The 15,006-nt window shown below is 44.7% G+C and overlaps 1 protein-coding gene across 1 annotated transcript; it reads left to right on the top strand.

The window, feature by feature from the left end:
• Positions 1–6,312: 6,312 nt before the first annotated feature.
• LOC144259040 (zona pellucida sperm-binding protein 4-like) lies at positions 6,313–14,468 on the top strand. The gene is made up of 12 exons (XM_077807215.1): positions 6,313–6,505; positions 6,913–7,034; positions 7,117–7,219; positions 8,462–8,617; positions 9,088–9,275; positions 10,880–10,977; positions 11,373–11,503; positions 12,040–12,229; positions 12,313–12,460; positions 13,351–13,429; positions 13,830–13,946; positions 14,326–14,468. The coding sequence occupies exons 1-12, from the start codon at positions 6,313–6,315 to the stop codon at positions 14,466–14,468; spliced, it is 1,668 nt and encodes a 555-aa protein (XP_077663341.1).
• Positions 14,469–15,006: the final 538 nt, after the last annotated feature.

The following is a 15,006-nucleotide window of genomic DNA, read 5'->3' as shown; positions in this document are numbered from 1 at the left end:
CAAAAGATCTTATCATTTTTCAACCAGCTATAGTAAAGAGCTTTGTGATCTAGACATGAAAAGTGTTTTATAAGAGTGAAATATTACTATTACATATCAGACAATCTAAGATAAAGACTTGTTCGAGAGTCACTGAATTTTCCCTTTGAACCTTCCCCTATCCTTGAGTGAGTAATGAAATAAACACTATGGTCAGTGATGTACTATACTTATATGGACATCAAAAAAAAAATGTTTATTTTAAAAGATGCCTAGGTAACACTATAAATAAATAAAATTATATTTATGGCTGTTATATACATGTATGTATAATACATATGGGTGTAATTTTATATGTATATTACATATAGATGTAATTTTGGAGAGAGAGATCTTTTCAGTTTCTGGTATTCTGAACAGTAATAAACAACAAATAGCAGTTTGGGACCTTAGCAAAAGATAAACATGAGAAATGAGGCCAATAAAAATTGTCATATTTTCTATTGCTATTTAGACCACTCCAGTGTAATTCCTCTAGACAGTGTGCTCATCACATCTGGGGAGAACACAGGAGTTTTTCTGCTTGTAGGCATAAAACCAGTCATCACTGTTTTTTTATTCTGTAGAAGGGAGACAAGTTAATATTTCTTCCAGACGGAGAATTCTGCATCATATGGGGAAAACTGTCAAAATGATCAAATCAAACAGCTTTATAAGATGCAAAACATAAAATGCAAAGCTGAATCTTGACTATACTGTATTTCTGTTTTCTCTTAGTTAGAAACTCATTGGGAAACTATGGCCACTCTGAGGAATTTAAAATGTAGATGTTTGTTTAAAATGTTGATAGTACATCCCTTGTATTACATATATATATATATATAATGTAATACAAGGGATGTACTATATATATATGCATATATCTACTCTAGGTTTATCAATCTATCTATACACTTACACAGAGATGGTGCTGATAGCCGTGTTATAAATTGCATTTAGTGTACACATTTCGACTACCTCACCTGCATTCTGCCCAGTAATCCATCTCTGCTGGACTACTTCTAACATTCCAAACCTATGATCGACTTAAACAGCTGCCATATAAAAAAATCAACCTGCCATAAATTTTTTTCTGTCTACCTCAACCCTCCTCAAATGTGGAATTTCTATTTCATAACATTACCCAGTCCTAAAATATAGTATGCAGTCCTGGAACAGTGCCTGGTGTGAGGTTCAATACAGTACACTGCAGGGGTAAAGGATAAGATAAACTGTACTTGCTTCTAGCCCTGGTAGGTGCTGAGATATTGGACTTTAAACATAAGAAATCTTAATGTGTGTGTTCTGATGGATAGAAAAGGTATTTTAGGACACTTTAGAAGTATTTGATATGTATTAGCTTTCATTTTCCTCCCGCTCTGAGCCTTATATAGTTGGACTTGCAATAAATAAGGTACCAGGCTTACAAGTGGAAAGATTTAAAAAAAAAAAAAAAAGATAGTCTCCAAGCACATTTTAATAAACACTCTAAAACTTTTGTGAAATAGTTTTTCAGTAAAATATGTGATATACAGAATACATAATGGTGTGATACTGTATAGTGGTTTATGGACAAGAATGGGGGGGGGGGCATATTATAATAATGCAGGCCATCCCAACCTAGTATCAATATAATCCTTAAACCACACTGTAATAAGGATGTGACACATAGGAGACTTGGTAGGAATTATTTCCTGGCCCCAGTTCCATTATGTGGGCAAGGGTTACAAAATTGTGCTCCTCTGTGATCTTATCAGAACTATGTTTCAGTTTGCAAAAGGAATGAACAATGTAAATGTTTTGCTGCATTATCTTTTTTTTTATTGTCTTTGTTCACAAACTAATGTGAAAAATTAGGTTGTTTGTAATGGGTCTCCTATTCACTAGGGCAAATTAGTGAGGTTCTACACGATGGTGATACCCGTGTGCTAATTTATTGCATTTAGTTTACACTTGGGCCATCTCACCTGCACACTACCTGCTTATCCATCTCTACTTTGACTGTGGGTGTGTCTACACTTCAAGTTGGAGGTGTTATTCCCAGCTCAAGGAGACATTCCTGCATTAGATCTGATCAACTTAGACAGCTATGTACTTCTTCCACTCATGCTGCCACAGCTACATTTAATTTTAGTGCACTGAGACTCTACAGACCTACTCAGGTGGCTAGCCCCTCCCAACGCTTGCACTGCTGCAGCTACACTTCTGTTTTTAGTGCATTAGTTCTATCAGAGCTAGCACGGGTACGTCTCCTGGAGCTAAAAATGACACTTCCAGCTCGACATGTAGACGTACCCTAAGAGAAACATTCAAAAGCGCTGAGCATCCCTAAAATCCATGCAAAGGGACTCTGCTGCAGGGACTCTACACAGAAAACTCAATCTGCCTTAATACTGCCAATCTCCTAGACAAAGTATGCATCATTAGGTCCACATAGTTTTCATATCGGAAACAATGGGTCATGGCTTCACTCAAAGGTGGTGGTGTACATCACAAGCCCAATTCAACAAAACAGTTAACTTTGAAATCTGACTTTAAGAGGATTTAAGAACATGCTTAAGTGCCTTGCTAGATGGGATTAGATTTAAACATGTGTTTAAAGATAAGCATGTGCTAAGTGCCTGATCCCACTGAAGTCAGGGAGAGTCTTTCTACTGGCTTCAATGCATTGTGGATCAGGTCCTAAATGCTTTGCTGAATCAGGGTCCCAAAGAAGCTCTCTGCACATTACCCTGTGAACAAGATGAATCTGTAACTGATTGTGAAATCCTCTTTCAACTCTAAAGTGGAATGACAGCTACATAAGGAAGTATAATTAGGCAAATACTAGTGGTATTCCCCATTATGTTTTTTCATTACATGTAAAATCTTTCAGAAAAAAAGAACATCTAAAGTGGATGGACAAGCTGTAAAGCTGAAAACTTCTGCAACTGAAATCATTAAGAACAAAAATTCTCTTTATTCCATTTGTGAAACTAACAGCACTTTGTATATAGTCAATTTTACTGTTTTCCCTAGATAGGCACTTCCCCCCTGTTGGATGGGTCTTTCACACAGAAAGGAGGAGAGAAAAGCCTTTTATAAAATATGGCTTAGTTGTAATGATACTAGCCTGGAACGCAGAATACCAGTTTCAATTCCCTGCTCTGCCAGAGACTTCCTGAGTGACTTTGGGCAAATTACTTAGTCTCTCTGTGCTTCAATTCCCCATCTGAGAAAGGGGGATAATAGTACTTTCCTATCTCACAGGGGAGCTGTGAAGCTAACTGCATAAGAGATGGTGAAGTGCTCAGAAACTTTGGTTACATGGGCCAAATAAATATCATAGGTAGATAAGAAAATGCAATTGTAAACCCCCCAGATTTGGCAGGGGGTTCTCAAAAACAGATGTAATGCCTGAAAGTACTGGTTCTTAAATGTCAAGTTGACAGTGTCCCTTTAATAGTTCATAGTATTCACCATGTAACTATTTAATCCCTGTGTAATTTAAACACACTTAGGAACTAATACTAATTACTGGATGTTAACAGAAAATTTTAGAAAGCTGGCTATTGTATTGAAATGTTTCAGAACAGTATGTGTGAGAACAGTGCAGAATGGAGATGACAAACAGCAGAAGGAGAGGCAATTGCAGCACCCTGTGATAGGTGACATCATTCGCAGTACAGTGGAAGGCATGAGTGACACAGTCTTCTCATTCATGGCATGCCATCTTTGGTTGTGGCATGCACTTCACCTGCATGCTACATGCCACAATATAATGTAAATCGTACTGCTTCCTTTTGGAACCTTCTTTGCTGAGTATAATCATAACTGAATGGAGAGTCCAGGACAGGAGTTACATGATATTTGGTCTCTTTGTCATTTTGAGATTTGGGGATGTTGTGTAGTCTAATCTATTGAAGAATAATATTTCAGATTAAGCATTGGTTTGTCAATTCCATTACACAAAGTGTTATGCCTCAAACCACTATTTCTAGCTAGCCAGATCACTGAGATTCCACGCCATGAACTGGCTTGAAAGCTGTTCTGTATTGGAAAGGTAGAAGTAAGAAGATTGCAAGAAAAAATGATGCGGTCTGGGCCTAGATCTGGATAGTTTATTTGCCTGAATATTCATCATGTATTTCAAATCTGCAGAACTGTAAACTCTTACCACACCCAGATCTGAACTGAGAAATGTTGATTACTTAAAGGGCAATATCTAGTATTAATTAATCAAATGTAGGTAAGTCTGATATACTACAATTATTTTCTCCTACTCACTTTCTTCTTCAAAAGGGAAACATTTTGACTCTTAGTGTCCCAGCTCATGTCTGTATAAAATGTCAGATATTGGCTGAAGAAAGATCTTGTCAATCAGGAATCTGTAACTGTTTCCTAAGGGCTTTCACCACTAGAGGGCAATATGGTAACACACAATTACATTACCCTTTTTAAAGAAATAAAATAAAATAACCGAGACTATTGAAATGAAAATTTAATTTTACAATGTATTACACACACACACACACACACACAAATTACATTAAGAGAACATTATTAAGGCTGTAAAATCAAGCACTCAAGTTGGGAAATGCCTGAATTAAGGTTGCCTGTGCAACCTTCATTTGCCCATCTTATACATGTGAATTATGACGTAGTCCTTAATTACACAATCACATACTATTTTGTTCCACAGAACTCCTGCCTCATTGAGTGCACCGGATGAACCTGCTGTAGGGATGAACATGGCTGAGTACTGAAAGAGACTGTTGTATGTAGGAAGGCTGCTTCATTTATTGCAGAAGTTAGAAGGTGTGTAGAGAAAAAGGCAGGGGACAGCAGAAACAGAAAGGTTCAGAGAGTGGAATGCTCCGCTGGAGAATTAGCATCTATCAACACCTCTGCCACAGAGTTCCTGTGTGATCCTGGGCAAGTCACCGAAACCAGACTTTTCACAGGTGGTCACTAACTGTGTGTTTCTCATTTTACTGGGTGCCTGATTTGAGACACTAGGGTCTGATTTGCTGCACTGTTGAGCACTCACAGTTGCTAATGGAGTCAATGGGAGCTGGGCTTGAATATCTTAAGTGCTATAGAATGCTAAGTACTCTGAAAAATCATCTCAACATGGGCACTAATAATCAGCGGATACTTTTGACCTGAATCTATCTGGGCTAGATCCACAAAGGGATTTAGGCACCTAAATGCCACTTAGAGATTTCAGTTGCTCCAGTGGTAGAGGACTGTGCTGTGGATCTAAAGGTCCCATACTGCTAGTGACCCAAGATAGGGGTCAATATGGTCTCACATGATGACATTTCTGTTTTTAAATATTTTTAAATAAACATTAGAAACACAAGAGTCCTAGACACATCACATATTCCATATGACCCCTCCCTCCCACCACGTGGCCACAGGGAGTTCAAGGGCTCCATGTTTGCTTAAAGGAGATAGAAGTGAGCTTAATGTCACCATAAACCTAATAGACTCTAGTAGACTGAGGGCTCCCCCTGGGGTGGAAGGTGATAGGGCAAAGAGTAACTAAAGCCAGTTCCCACTGGAACTGGGTTCTCTGGGCCTCATTCTCCATTGTCCTGTAGTCATGTACCCTAGTGGGTGTAAGACACTTCTGTTATGATTTAGTAACTAGGGCATGACAGATCAGACCCTCACTGTTCCAGCTGCACATACGTGATGCAGGTAACCTGGTCATGTTCTAGGAGCTGCTAGCCCACTGTGTGAACCAAGCAGTGACTAATTGTATCTGTCCCAGAAGAGACTTCATGCTCTGTGGCAAACTTAGTGCTCATGACAGCCCTGGAGAATGAAGTCTAGTGTCAGCCTAGCAGATGGCCTAGCAGCGTGGGATGCTCCAATCACAGAGCAGGGGTAGGCTGATTCCACAGCAAGGCAAGGCTCAGCAATACAGTTTGGAGCAGGAAGAAACAAACTCCAAGAAGGGAGAATGGTTCAGAGCCTCCCTGGGGCTCTAATAGCAAATAATAAAATAAGCTCATAAGTAAAGGGACATGAACACAGCTACAATACCTGCTTTCTTCTGAGAGGTGCTAGTCAGCTCAGTCCCACCACCAAAGTTACAGCTCTAGAAGGAAAGGATTGTGAAAAGTCTGAACACCCCCAGGTGTTGGCTCTGGGAGGGTGTTAATAGAACTTGGGGAGGGGGTAGGCTAGTTTCACCTGTTACTGCAGGAATAATCACTTGGGCTCTGCCCAATCATAGCTGCCTCTGGGATATAAATGTGCCAGGCTAAGAGTAAGTGCTTTATGGGTTGCTGTTAGGAAATCAACATGGCTGGTGTAGGGCAGAATAGCTGCCCTTTGGGAGCTCTGCTCTTGTGTGTGTTGTATTGTTCCTTGGTATTGGGAACTTGGGATGTTTTTTTAGAGAGCTCTAGCTTCTTAGTCTGTGGCAGGAAGAGCCTACAGCTCGCTCTACCTCCAAGCAAGGAGGGAAGGATGTCCTATGAACTGACTGCTTGGGGTAAGCAAAAGTAAGGCTGTAAGAACCTGGTAGTGTCTTCCCATACTAGCATGTGGTTATACTGAGAAGGAACAGAAGCTCTTTGGCTCCTCTGTGGCCTGATATCCAAGTCTTGTCTAATAGCTAGCTCATCCTTTAATGCAACTGAGTAACTGCTTACATGAGTCAAGAGTTTCTGCTTATAACAGTGCTATTCAGAGGTATAGCCTCTGAGGGTTAGGTGCCTGTATGCTACTCTTCTACTTGTCTTTTTGTAGCCCCTAAGACTAGCCCCAAACTCTATCCCTTATAGGAAGTTAGAGGGGAGGGGATGCAGAGCTATTAATAGCTAGTTAAATAACTCCTTCACCCACTTTCCTCTGTACTGTACACTGACCTCCTTGTTCTTGCCTCTTGGGGTTCCCTAGATACTGTTGGTCAGTCTCACACTCTGCAGAATGACTCCACCTGTGGGGTTTGGGTGTCTCAGACTCCAGATGGCTCCAGGAAAGTTGATGCTTCCTATGATGGTTGTTACATCTATGAATGGGTGAGTGAACTTGTGGTGCCTGCATAGGGTTCTTGTAATGCTGCTCTAACAGTCCTGACTCCTGTGGGTTTCTCTTCTACAGAATGGAAATTACCTGATGGTGGTTAGGATTGAAGGGACAGATGCAGGTGGGTACAGGGCTCTCTCTGAAGAGAAGGTGCTCAGATGCCCCACTGCCCAGCCAGGTAAGAGCCTAGTGTCTTCTGTGAAACACACTTGGCTGTTTGACTACCGGTGAGTGAATGCTTTCTCTAAAGATGGCTGTTTTGCGCCAGTTACACTAAGGGAGGCCTACACAGAGAAGGTCCATCTGTTTTCCTTGTGGCAAGGTAACCATTATGGGACCAGTGACGCACACAATCATCATAGTTCCTGCTCATCCTCCTTTGCCAGTGTGCATCCCCACCATGCCTCTGGTTGGCTGCACTTCTCAGAGCCTGGATTTAATTGTATTTGTATTGCATTGGCACCTGGAGACCCAAGTCATGGACTGGGGAGTTCTAGGCCAGTTATACTCACTCCTCAGTGGTTCAGAAGCCAAATTAGCAATCCACATTACCCAAAAGATCCCTAGTAGAGTAAATTCATTTACTTACCTACCTTAAAGTCTTAGTATTTCCTGGAGCTGCTTTTCTTCTCCGCCACCCCCATGGTATAAACTCCAGGGGGTTGAAAGTATTTACCAGAGCTCTGCCCTAGATGAATTTAAGGGTGTGTGTATGTCCATCCAAATATTTTACTAACTACAATTGTTCAATAACATAGTACCAGCACCCTGATAATTGAGTCTCATGTGACTTTGCAGTGCATGATATTAAAAGGCTGATTTAAAGAGCCATTTGCAGCTCTTGAGCATCAATCTAAGTGTCACTGTTCTAGGCTGTAGTAGAGCCTACAGCACCTGTCTCATTTTCCCCCTCTCCCCCAAACTCTCAGATTTATCAGGCTGTCCTAGTTATAAAGAACTCAACCTTTTGTTAACATGCATGAATGTAGTCTGAGTCTAGAATTATGCAGACTGGATCTTGGACTCAAGCCTCTCAGAGTATTTTTGAGCTGGATGCATCTGTCTTGCATAATAGCTACCCACACCACTGCATTTTAACTGGTCTGAAGTGCTGTGTAAACTGAATCCTCAAACATCCCTCTGAGGTAGACCATTTTAAGCATTGCCACGTCACAGATGAAGACTGTGGCAGGGAGATAGGAGGCAGGCAGCCCCTCGCCTGGTACTCAAGACCCTGGACCATGCTCCTCAGAGCAACTCAACTGAGCCTCTGTAAACTTGCATGGGTCCAGAGTGCAACCCTCAAGGCCCCAGCAGGAGGGCATATGCTCAGGGGCTCATATCTTGCCCCACCTGTTTTTTGGTTTTTTCTTTCCCTCTTGCTCTGATCTCCTTATGAATTTCCAGCTGTCTCTTTCAGCCCTGGATGCTCCAAGCCCCAGTGTCTGTGCTGCCATCCAGAGCCAGGATAGACTGTCCTGCACACCTCCACCTATCACACAGGGAGACTGCGAAGAACGAGGCTGTTGCTACAATCCCACTGATAGGTTGAAGCCTTGTTACTATGGCAATACAGGTGAGGTTTTTAGGCATATGAATAGCCAATACAGCTGACTGTAATCATTGTGAGAAGGGGGCATGGAATGGCTGGCCAGCCTAGCATGGAAGGCTAAATAGGGCTTGCAACATACCTTGTGCTGTGCTAGTTACTTTTAACCCTGATATTAGACTAACATTCCACCCATCATAAGAAGACTGTCTCAGTGTTTTTTGCCATGTATAGTAATAAACCCAGGCTCATGGCCCAGAATCCACCCCACATTCCCTGTTGGAGCTGCAGTGGCCAATATGGAGTCCATTGTCAATGTACCTTTGAGCACCTAGTACTTACCCCTCCAGGGGACCCAAAGGGGTATAGTGGACCTTGGTGGGGTTCTGGCCTAGATCTAGGCCAAGCTATTGCCTTCCAATCCACTGTTTAAGACTCTCCCTGAGATGGGGGAGACTTCCCCAGCCTTGTCTTATCTGTCACTTGCTCACTTCCAGTGACAGCACAGTGCACTCCAGATGGCCAGTTCTCCATTGTGGTTTCTCGGGATGTGACTCTGCCACCCCTGATCCTGGACTCTGTGCATCTGGCCAGTGGGAGCAGTGCTGGCTGTGTCCCTGTGGTGAAGAACAATGCTTTTGTCCTGTTCCAATTTCCACTCTCTGCCTGTGGCACAACTTTCCAGGTAAAGGTTTGGGAGGCCAAGATGGGGTAACTAGACTGGAACAGCAGGGTTGCGTGGGTCAAGAACCAGGTGCACTGGCAGGTCCCTTCCTAAAACTGATCCCATGCCAAACCCTACTGGGAAAGTATCTGGCTTCTAATCTGTCCCCAACCTGGCTACATGAAAGGGGCAGAGCTGAGGGGTCAGGGACTGATTTCCCGGACAACTGGAAAAAGGCTAATGTAGTGCCAATCTTTAAAGAAGGGTCCTGGGAACCACAGGCCAGTCAGCCTCACCTCAGTCCCTGGAAAAATCATGGAGCAGGTCTTCAAGGAATCAATTCTGAAGCACTTAAAGGAGAGGAAAGCAATCAGAACAGTCAGCATGGATTCACCAAGGGCAAGTCATGCCTGACTAATCTAATTGCCTTCTATGACGAGAACCCCCTCTGTGGATAAGGGGAAAGCAGTGGACGTGGTGTTGACTTTAGCAAAGCTTTTGACAGTCTCCCTCAGTATTCTTGCTAGTAAGTTAAAGTAGTATGAGCTGGATGAATGGACGATAAGGTGGATAGAAAGTTGGCTAGATTTTTGGGCTCAACGGGTAGTGATCAATGGCTCCATGTCTAGTTGGCAGCTGGTAACAAGTGGAGTGCCCCAAGGGTTGGTCCTCAGGCCAGTTTTGTTCAATATCTTCATTCATGATCTGGAGGATGGCGTGGATTGCACCCTCAGCAAATTCCCAGATGACCCCGAACTGGGAGGAGAGGTAGATAACACTGGAGGGTAGGGATAGGATACAGAGGGACCTAGACCAAATTAGAGGATTGGGCCAAAAGAAATCTGATGGGGTTCAACAAGGACAAGTGCAGAGTCCTGCACTTAGGAAGGAAGAATCCAATGCACCGCTACAGACTAGGTGCCAAATGGCTAGGCAGCAGTTCGGCAGAAAAGAACCTAGGGTTTACAGTGGATGAGAAGCTGGATGAGTCAACAGTGGGCCATTGTTGCCAAGCAGGCCAATGGCATTTTGGGATGTATAAGTAGGGACATTGCCAGCAGATCAAGGGATGTGATTGTCCCCCCTCTATTTGACATTGAGGCCTCATCTGGAGTACTGTATCCAGTTTTGGGCCCCACACTAAAGAAGGATGTGGAAAAACTGGAAAGCATCCAGTGGAGGGCAACAAAAATGATTAGGGGACTATAACACATGACTTATGAGGAGAGGCTAGGGGAACGGGATTGTTTCGTCTGCAGAAGAGAAGAATGAGGGGGAATTTGATAGCTGCTTTCCCCTACCTGAAAGGGGGTTCCAAAGAGGATGGATCTAGACTGTTCTCAGTGGTAGCTGATAGAACAAGGAGTAATGGTCTTAAGTTGCAGTGGGGGAGGTTTAGGTTGGATATTAGGAAAAACTTTCACTAGGAGGGTGGTGAAACACTGGAATGCGTTACCTAGGGAGGTGGTGGAATCTCATGACCTTAAACTTCTAAGGAAGGCTTGACAAAGCCCTGGCTGGGATGATTTAGTTGGGGATTGGCCCTGCTTTGAGCAGGGGGTTGGACTAGATGACCTCCTGAGGTCCTTTCCAACCCTGATATTCTGACTGATCTTCTATCCCAGATGGATGGGGCCATGGGTGTGTATGAAAATGAACTGGTGGCAGATCAGGATGTGATAACCTGGAGTCTGGGATCCATCACCCGGGACAGCACCTTCAGGTAACCACATGAGGCTCACTCCTAATCCCCTCTGCATTTGTAGAGCTGCTTCTCAAGTGAGCCCTGTTCAGATCATTTTACTAGTGGCAAAAGTTTAGGACCAGATATTCTTCCAGCCAACCCTTACATGGCAGTTACCAGGAGCTGCAGAGTGACTCCCTCACTATCCTGGATTCTCTTAACTCACTTCATGGCCTGTCTCCTCCAAGGCTCAAGGATGTGGGAGGATTGGGGCCATTGGGCTGCAGCCTTCCTCTTCTGGGTGGGAGGGGTTCCTGACAGCTTTCATGACCTCCCTCCTGGCTGGTGCCCATCTACACCCCCAAACTAAATGTACCCAGTGGCTGGCTAGTCCGACTAGCTGTCACACGTGATGGCTTCTCTCACTCTCCCAGGTTGCATGTCCGCTGTAGTTACTCTACCAGTGGTAACTTCCTCCCTGTGAGCATCCAAGTCTTCACCCTGCCACCACCCCCTGCTGTGTCCCAGCCTGGCCCCTTCACACTGGAGCTGCGCATTGCCACAGGTAGTTAACTCTCTTCAGCCCCTGCGCAGGTCTCATTCTTACTACTTGGTGCAGGATTGTGGTCTATGCCTGAGCTCTTGCCTTAATGGGAGGGGAGGCTAAATGTAGTATGGAGTGGGTCTGGGGAGGTGAGGGTGGGAGAAAAGACTGAGTACCCTTGGAATGGGGTTATGGCATCACACTGATTTATTTAGGGTTAAATGAACTTCCTGCTGTCTATAGGAGAAGTTGTTCTCTTGTCTCTGCCTAGTAAGAAAAGGCAGCTCTGCTAATGTACTTTGGGTAGGGTTGCCAATTTTGGTTGGCTGTTATGTGATGAAACATCCAGAAATCTTTAATTCCTGGAGACTACAGGACCACCCTAGAGGGTTGTCCTCTCTCCTTCTGGGTTATAATTAAAGTAGTGGAAACACTTTTCTCCCTTCTACCCCTGCCACTGAGAAGTTGGGCCTCTTCTGTGTGGATGCAGGCCATACATGTTGGACTAAGTGTCTCTAATTCCATGGAGTGACTCCTGTCCATCTGGCTTATTCTAGAGCAGGGTTATGGATCCTACTATGCAGACAGAGACTACCCTGTGGTGAAGGTCCTGCGTGACCCCATCTATGTGGAGGTCCGGATGCTGCAGAGAACTGACCCAAACCTGGTTCTAGTTCTCCACCAGTGCTGGGCCACTCCCAGTGCCAATCCTCAGCAGCAGCCACAGTGGCCAATCTTGGTGGATGGGTGAGTGACTCCCTTGGAGTGTAGGCTCACACAGGGCTGGGGAGTGTAGGACCCCTTCTAAGTACTGCTTTCCTCATTCCTAGGTGCCCATATACAGGAGACAACTACCAAACCCAGCTGGTGCCTGTGGGTGCTGCCACAGGGCTGCAGTTCCCATCTCACTACCAGCGCTTCATCATCAGCACCTTCACCTTCATGGACTCTGCTTCCCAGCAGACAGTTACAGGCCCAGTATGACTTCTAATCAATAAGTGACCCTTCCATATCATGGTGTTGGCTTCCCCTCCTGGCTCTTGCATCAGGGAGGGGCAAGGGCTCTAAAACCATTTCTACATGTATGGGAGACTGGTTCTTCTCTAGTTGCTGACAGTTAAACTAGGCTATCTGACCTTTCTAGGAAAGAGGGAAAACCACTCTCAATGCACAGGGCTGTATCTCTGCTCTAAGAGCTCAGGCACAGTGTTCCAAGTGAGTCCCATGTTATACTAAGCTATGTCCTCAGAGGGTAGGTGCTATATAAACATGGAGCTGAGCTCAGTCCAGGGGGAGGGCATCAGGCATCTGAACTACAACTCCCATGAGGCAATCCATTCCCATAGGAAAATGGAGTTTATTGTTGAACTGATGCATGACTACAGATTAAGGCTAACCTGAAGTATTGGGTAAAACCTCCTGAGGGGAAGGAGGGCCTCCTAACCAGGTCTACTTGTGACATTCCTTGTCTAACCTGCTGTTCTATAGCTTAAACTCCCAGTGTTGGTCTCATCCAGACTCTCTCCCTTCCATTGAATGGGTTTAGTAGAACATATCCATGCAGGATAAGACTCTTCAAGGTGTGCTTGAGCAAGTCTTGCAAAGGTGGGGGAGCAACTCCAGAGCTTCAGGATGTTGCCATCTTCCCCTGAATGGGAGGGGTGACCCTGAAATGCATTGACTATCACCAAGGCACTCAGTTGTGAAGAGGGCTCCCGCAATTTAAACATGTCCTCACACCCTTAAAAGCAGGGCATCATGACAAAGCATGCAAAGGCAGCCACTAAACCTGTATGGAGCTTGCTGCCCCAGTACCCCTTCTGAACTGCAAGAGCAGCAGGGCCCTAACCACCTCACTTCTCTCCTAGGTGTACCTGCACTGCAGTGCCTCAGTGTGCCAGCCCTCCCTGCTAGCATCCTGCACCACCTCCTGCCCAGCTGCAGCCCGTGAGTATCCTAGCTTTTCTGCCTCCTTTCTCCCTGTAGGATGGGATAACAGTGCCTGGCAGGCACAGGTTTCTCTAAACCTGTTCTGAGGAACTAGGCATGTCCTCCTCTTCACCTGCTCCTGTCATGAACTCTCCCTTCTGGGTACAAACCCCCTGTGATACAGAGGAGTAATTACATTTTCACTTCCCATGGCAGTAGATGACAGGAGCTGATCAATGAAAATTTGGCTCCCAAATGGGAAAGGATGTTGTACTCAATCCCTGAGCAATGAATTACCCTTGAGGGTAACTATGATATGAAGACCAGAGTAGGCAACTCTGGATTCCCTCCAGACACAGGATAATTCTGGTGTGGGAGTATGGTGGGTTTCACAGCTAACCTCTTGCTTGCCTTACAGGGGGCAGAAGGAGCTCTGAGCAGCATCTTCAGGATGGCCTTTCCCACATCACCAGTAGGGGACCTGTGATTCTCCTCCAGGACAGGCCAAAGAGAGAAGCTGCCATGAACAAATTGGGTAAGTGTCTGTCTGAGTCACAGTATAGGTCTAGGTCTAAAACCTCTGGACTTAAGGGTAGGTGCTCCATAAGATGAGCTGTCCAGTAGTACAAAGGTCAATTCAAGGAGACCGTCTCCACAACTGGTGGCCCTGAACATGGGCACTGAGCCATGGCAGAAACTCTGGCACTGACTTGCCCTTATTGGCTGTATCCTATGGGTGTTCTGGCCAGATCTGAAATGGCATCTGACTCAGAGGCAACATTTATTCTCATAGCTGAGGGTGGTGGTCTGTCCTGAGCAGTAAGAGGCTGGGGGCAAGAGGCCATGTCTGATCACATGAGTCCTGCCCAGAGCAGGCTGGGAGCATATCTAGTAACAAGTTTCTCTTCTGGCAGGCTTGCCTCTGAACACTAAAGCATCCTGGACTTTAGCCTGGGCCAGTGGAGCACTTCTTCTGGGGACTCTGTTCATGTCACTCCTGGCTGCTGCATGGAGATGGAGGAGAAATTCAGCTAGTAAAACTAGTATATATCAATAAAAAAATCATTCGAGACCTATGCTCTTGTTCGTCATTGACCACCCCAGCACCTCCTAAGGTGTAGAAAGCAAACTTGATAAGTGGTGGAAAGGATAAGCAGTTTTTTTAATGGAAACTTTCACCCACTCCCCCTATTTTCTACTAACAGACTGCCTTGGTTTGATCATAGCTGGTATCTTGTAGTGGCAATCAACTAATGCAGCTCAGCTTCTGTTTGAACTGATGCCTTATGGCTCTTGATGTCAAAAGCATGTGCCTATAATGCTTCTGGCTTGCTGAAAGCACTTAGCATGTGCATTGGTGGGGATGGCATAATAGCAGAAGAGAGCATTGAACACTCTCTCTCCTGGGAAGGAACTCATTACCTGTCCTACCTGCCTTGGGCTAGGGGGACACAATCCTGACCACTGTGGTGCAAAAAATGGTATGAAAGGTCACTCTGCTATGACTACCCAACTAGTAACAACATTGTGGAACTTAATGTCTGAGTTTTGGCTCTTGGAGCATGAAACATATTTCCATCTCTTACAGTGAACTC

This window comes from Eretmochelys imbricata, chromosome 1 (genome assembly GCF_965152235.1).
Source record: "Eretmochelys imbricata isolate rEreImb1 chromosome 1, rEreImb1.hap1, whole genome shotgun sequence".
In the NCBI taxonomy this organism is placed as follows: Eukaryota; Metazoa; Chordata; order Testudines; family Cheloniidae; genus Eretmochelys; species Eretmochelys imbricata.
The sequence above is the reverse complement of the archived record's forward strand: the minus strand, read 5'-3'. Positions and strand labels throughout refer to the sequence as shown.